Source organism: Humulus lupulus, chromosome 9 (assembly GCF_963169125.1).
Source record: "Humulus lupulus chromosome 9, drHumLupu1.1, whole genome shotgun sequence".
Lineage (NCBI taxonomy): Eukaryota > Viridiplantae > Streptophyta > Magnoliopsida > Rosales > Cannabaceae > Humulus > Humulus lupulus.
In genome coordinates, this window is record NC_084801.1 from 86,334,915 (window position 1) to 86,336,920 (window position 2,006).

The following is a 2,006-nucleotide window of genomic DNA, read 5'->3' on the forward strand; positions in this document are numbered from 1 at the left end:
TCTTGGGAGTCCAGGAAGTGCTTATTCTCAACTGTAATTGTATTCAGAGATTGCATCAATTGATGATGATGATAGTAGATCAAACAGGATGTAGGCCGAATTGATCTGGTTCGAACCTGTATAAAACTTCTAGGTGTTCTTGCTTATATTTTTTGCATTTAACTTTTGATTACTAACCTTTCCTTATAACTAATTTGATATATTAGTTATTGCAATTGTTTATGTCATTGTTGATTAAATTCTAAGAATCTTGACCATAGAAAACATAAAAGTTTTCCTACAAAATCAGAGCCAGGTTCTACGATCAAGAGGAGAGATCAAGATTCAAAGCTTCCGCATAAAGAATTGTTCAAGAACACAATCAAGAAATTATGTCAACAATGGCAAAGTTTGAACTAGAAAAATTCGATGGCACCAATGATTTTTCCTTATGGAGAGAGAGTTTAAAAGGTATCTTAGTGCATCAAAAGGTGGCTAAAGTGCTCGGAGATCAAAAGCTTTTGGCAGAGAAGAAACTAGAACAAATCGCTGAAATGGAGGAGATGGCTTATTACACAATCATCATGTATCTTTCCAATGGAGTAAGAAGGAAATTAACCTCAGAAAAGACTGCAAAGGGTCTTTGGGACAAGCTGGAATAATTGTACCTAAAGCCATCCATTTCGAACAAAATAAATCTTCTTGAAAGATTATATGGTTTTAGAATGAACTCCTTTATTTCTTTAGATGAAAATATTGATAAATTTAATGAGATTATTGTTGGTTTGTCTAATATTGAACATAAGGTAGAAGAAGAAAGTCAAGCAATTATCTTGCTCAGATCATTACCAATTGCCTATCAAGAAGTCATAGCAGCAATAAAGTATGGCAGAGATGTGATTGCTTTGGAGGATGTTCTTGGAGCTTTAAAGTCGAAGGAGTTTGCGTTACAACTTGAGAAAGAAACCAAGAGAGATGAGACTTACTTTGTTTAAGGAAGAAATCCAAAGAGAGGCTCACCCAGAGGAAATCAATCACACCATTCAAGGTCGAAGTCAAGAAGGAAAGACTCAAGATAGTGTTATCACTGTGGGAAAACTGGACATATTAGAAGATTTTGGAATCTGTTAAGAAATCAACAAGGGTACAGATCAAACCAGGACCAGAAAAGACCAATCTATAATCAATTTCATAATGAAAACAAACACCAGCAAGGAATGAAGTCTCATAATGATTCTGCAGCTGTGGCAGAAACCAAAGATGACTGCTCATCAAAAGGAGAACTTTTCTCAATATCTGAGAAATCAGATATCAAAGAGTGGATGCACTTACCATATATGTCCTAACTTAGATTCATTTTTTGATTATAAAGAAACTAATGGTGGTAGAGTACTAATAGTGAATGATGTTTCTTGCAGGGTAATTGGTCTAGGAAAGGTGGAAATTCGACAGTTCAATGGAGAGGTGAAAGTCCTCAACAATGTGAGACACATACCCGAACTGAGAAGGAATTTGATATCCTTGGGAGCCCTTGAAGAAGAAAAATATGGCTACAAATCTTTGAATGGAAACCTAAAGATCACAAAAGGATCTTTACTGGTCATGAAAGGAAAGAGAGTCAATGGACTATATGTACTAGAAGGAGAAACTATAGCCATTGCTGAAACATCTGTTGTTAAGACTCAGGAAAATGAGATGCATCTGTGGCACCAACGGATGGAACATATCAGTGAGCAGGGGCTGAGAGAGCTTCACAAACAAGGAAGCATAGACAAGTTGAAGACCTATGCATTACCTTTCAGTGAAGCATGTGTATTTGGAAAGCAACACAAGATTAAATTCACAACAGCTACAAACAATACAAAGAAGGTTTTGGAGTATGTTCATGTGGATTTGTGGGGGCCAAGTACAGTTCTGACTCATTCTGGTAAGTTTTATTTCTTATCCATTATAGATGATTTTAGTATATGTGTTTGGACATATTTGCTTAAGACTAAAGATGAGTGTCTAGAGAAGTTTAAAATTTG

The 2,006-nt window shown here is 35.7% G+C and overlaps 1 protein-coding gene across 1 annotated transcript; it reads left to right on the top strand.

Moving 5' to 3' along the window:
• Positions 1-380: 380 nt before the first annotated feature.
• LOC133799851 (uncharacterized) lies at positions 381-974 on the top strand. The gene is made up of 2 exons (XM_062237843.1): positions 381-618; positions 727-974. Exons 1-2 carry the CDS (start codon positions 381-383, stop codon positions 972-974), a joined length of 486 nt encoding a protein of 161 aa, XP_062093827.1.
• Positions 975-2,006: the final 1,032 nt, after the last annotated feature.

Coding starts and splice junctions, on each gene's coding strand:
- LOC133799851 (XM_062237843.1), top strand. CDS start 381: ATGGCAAAGTTTGAACTAGAAAAATTCGATGGCACCAATGATTTTTCC. Junction 619..726: donor CTCAGAAAAGACTGCAAAGG/GTCTTTGGGACA, acceptor TTATTTCTTTAG/ATGAAAATATTGATAAATTT.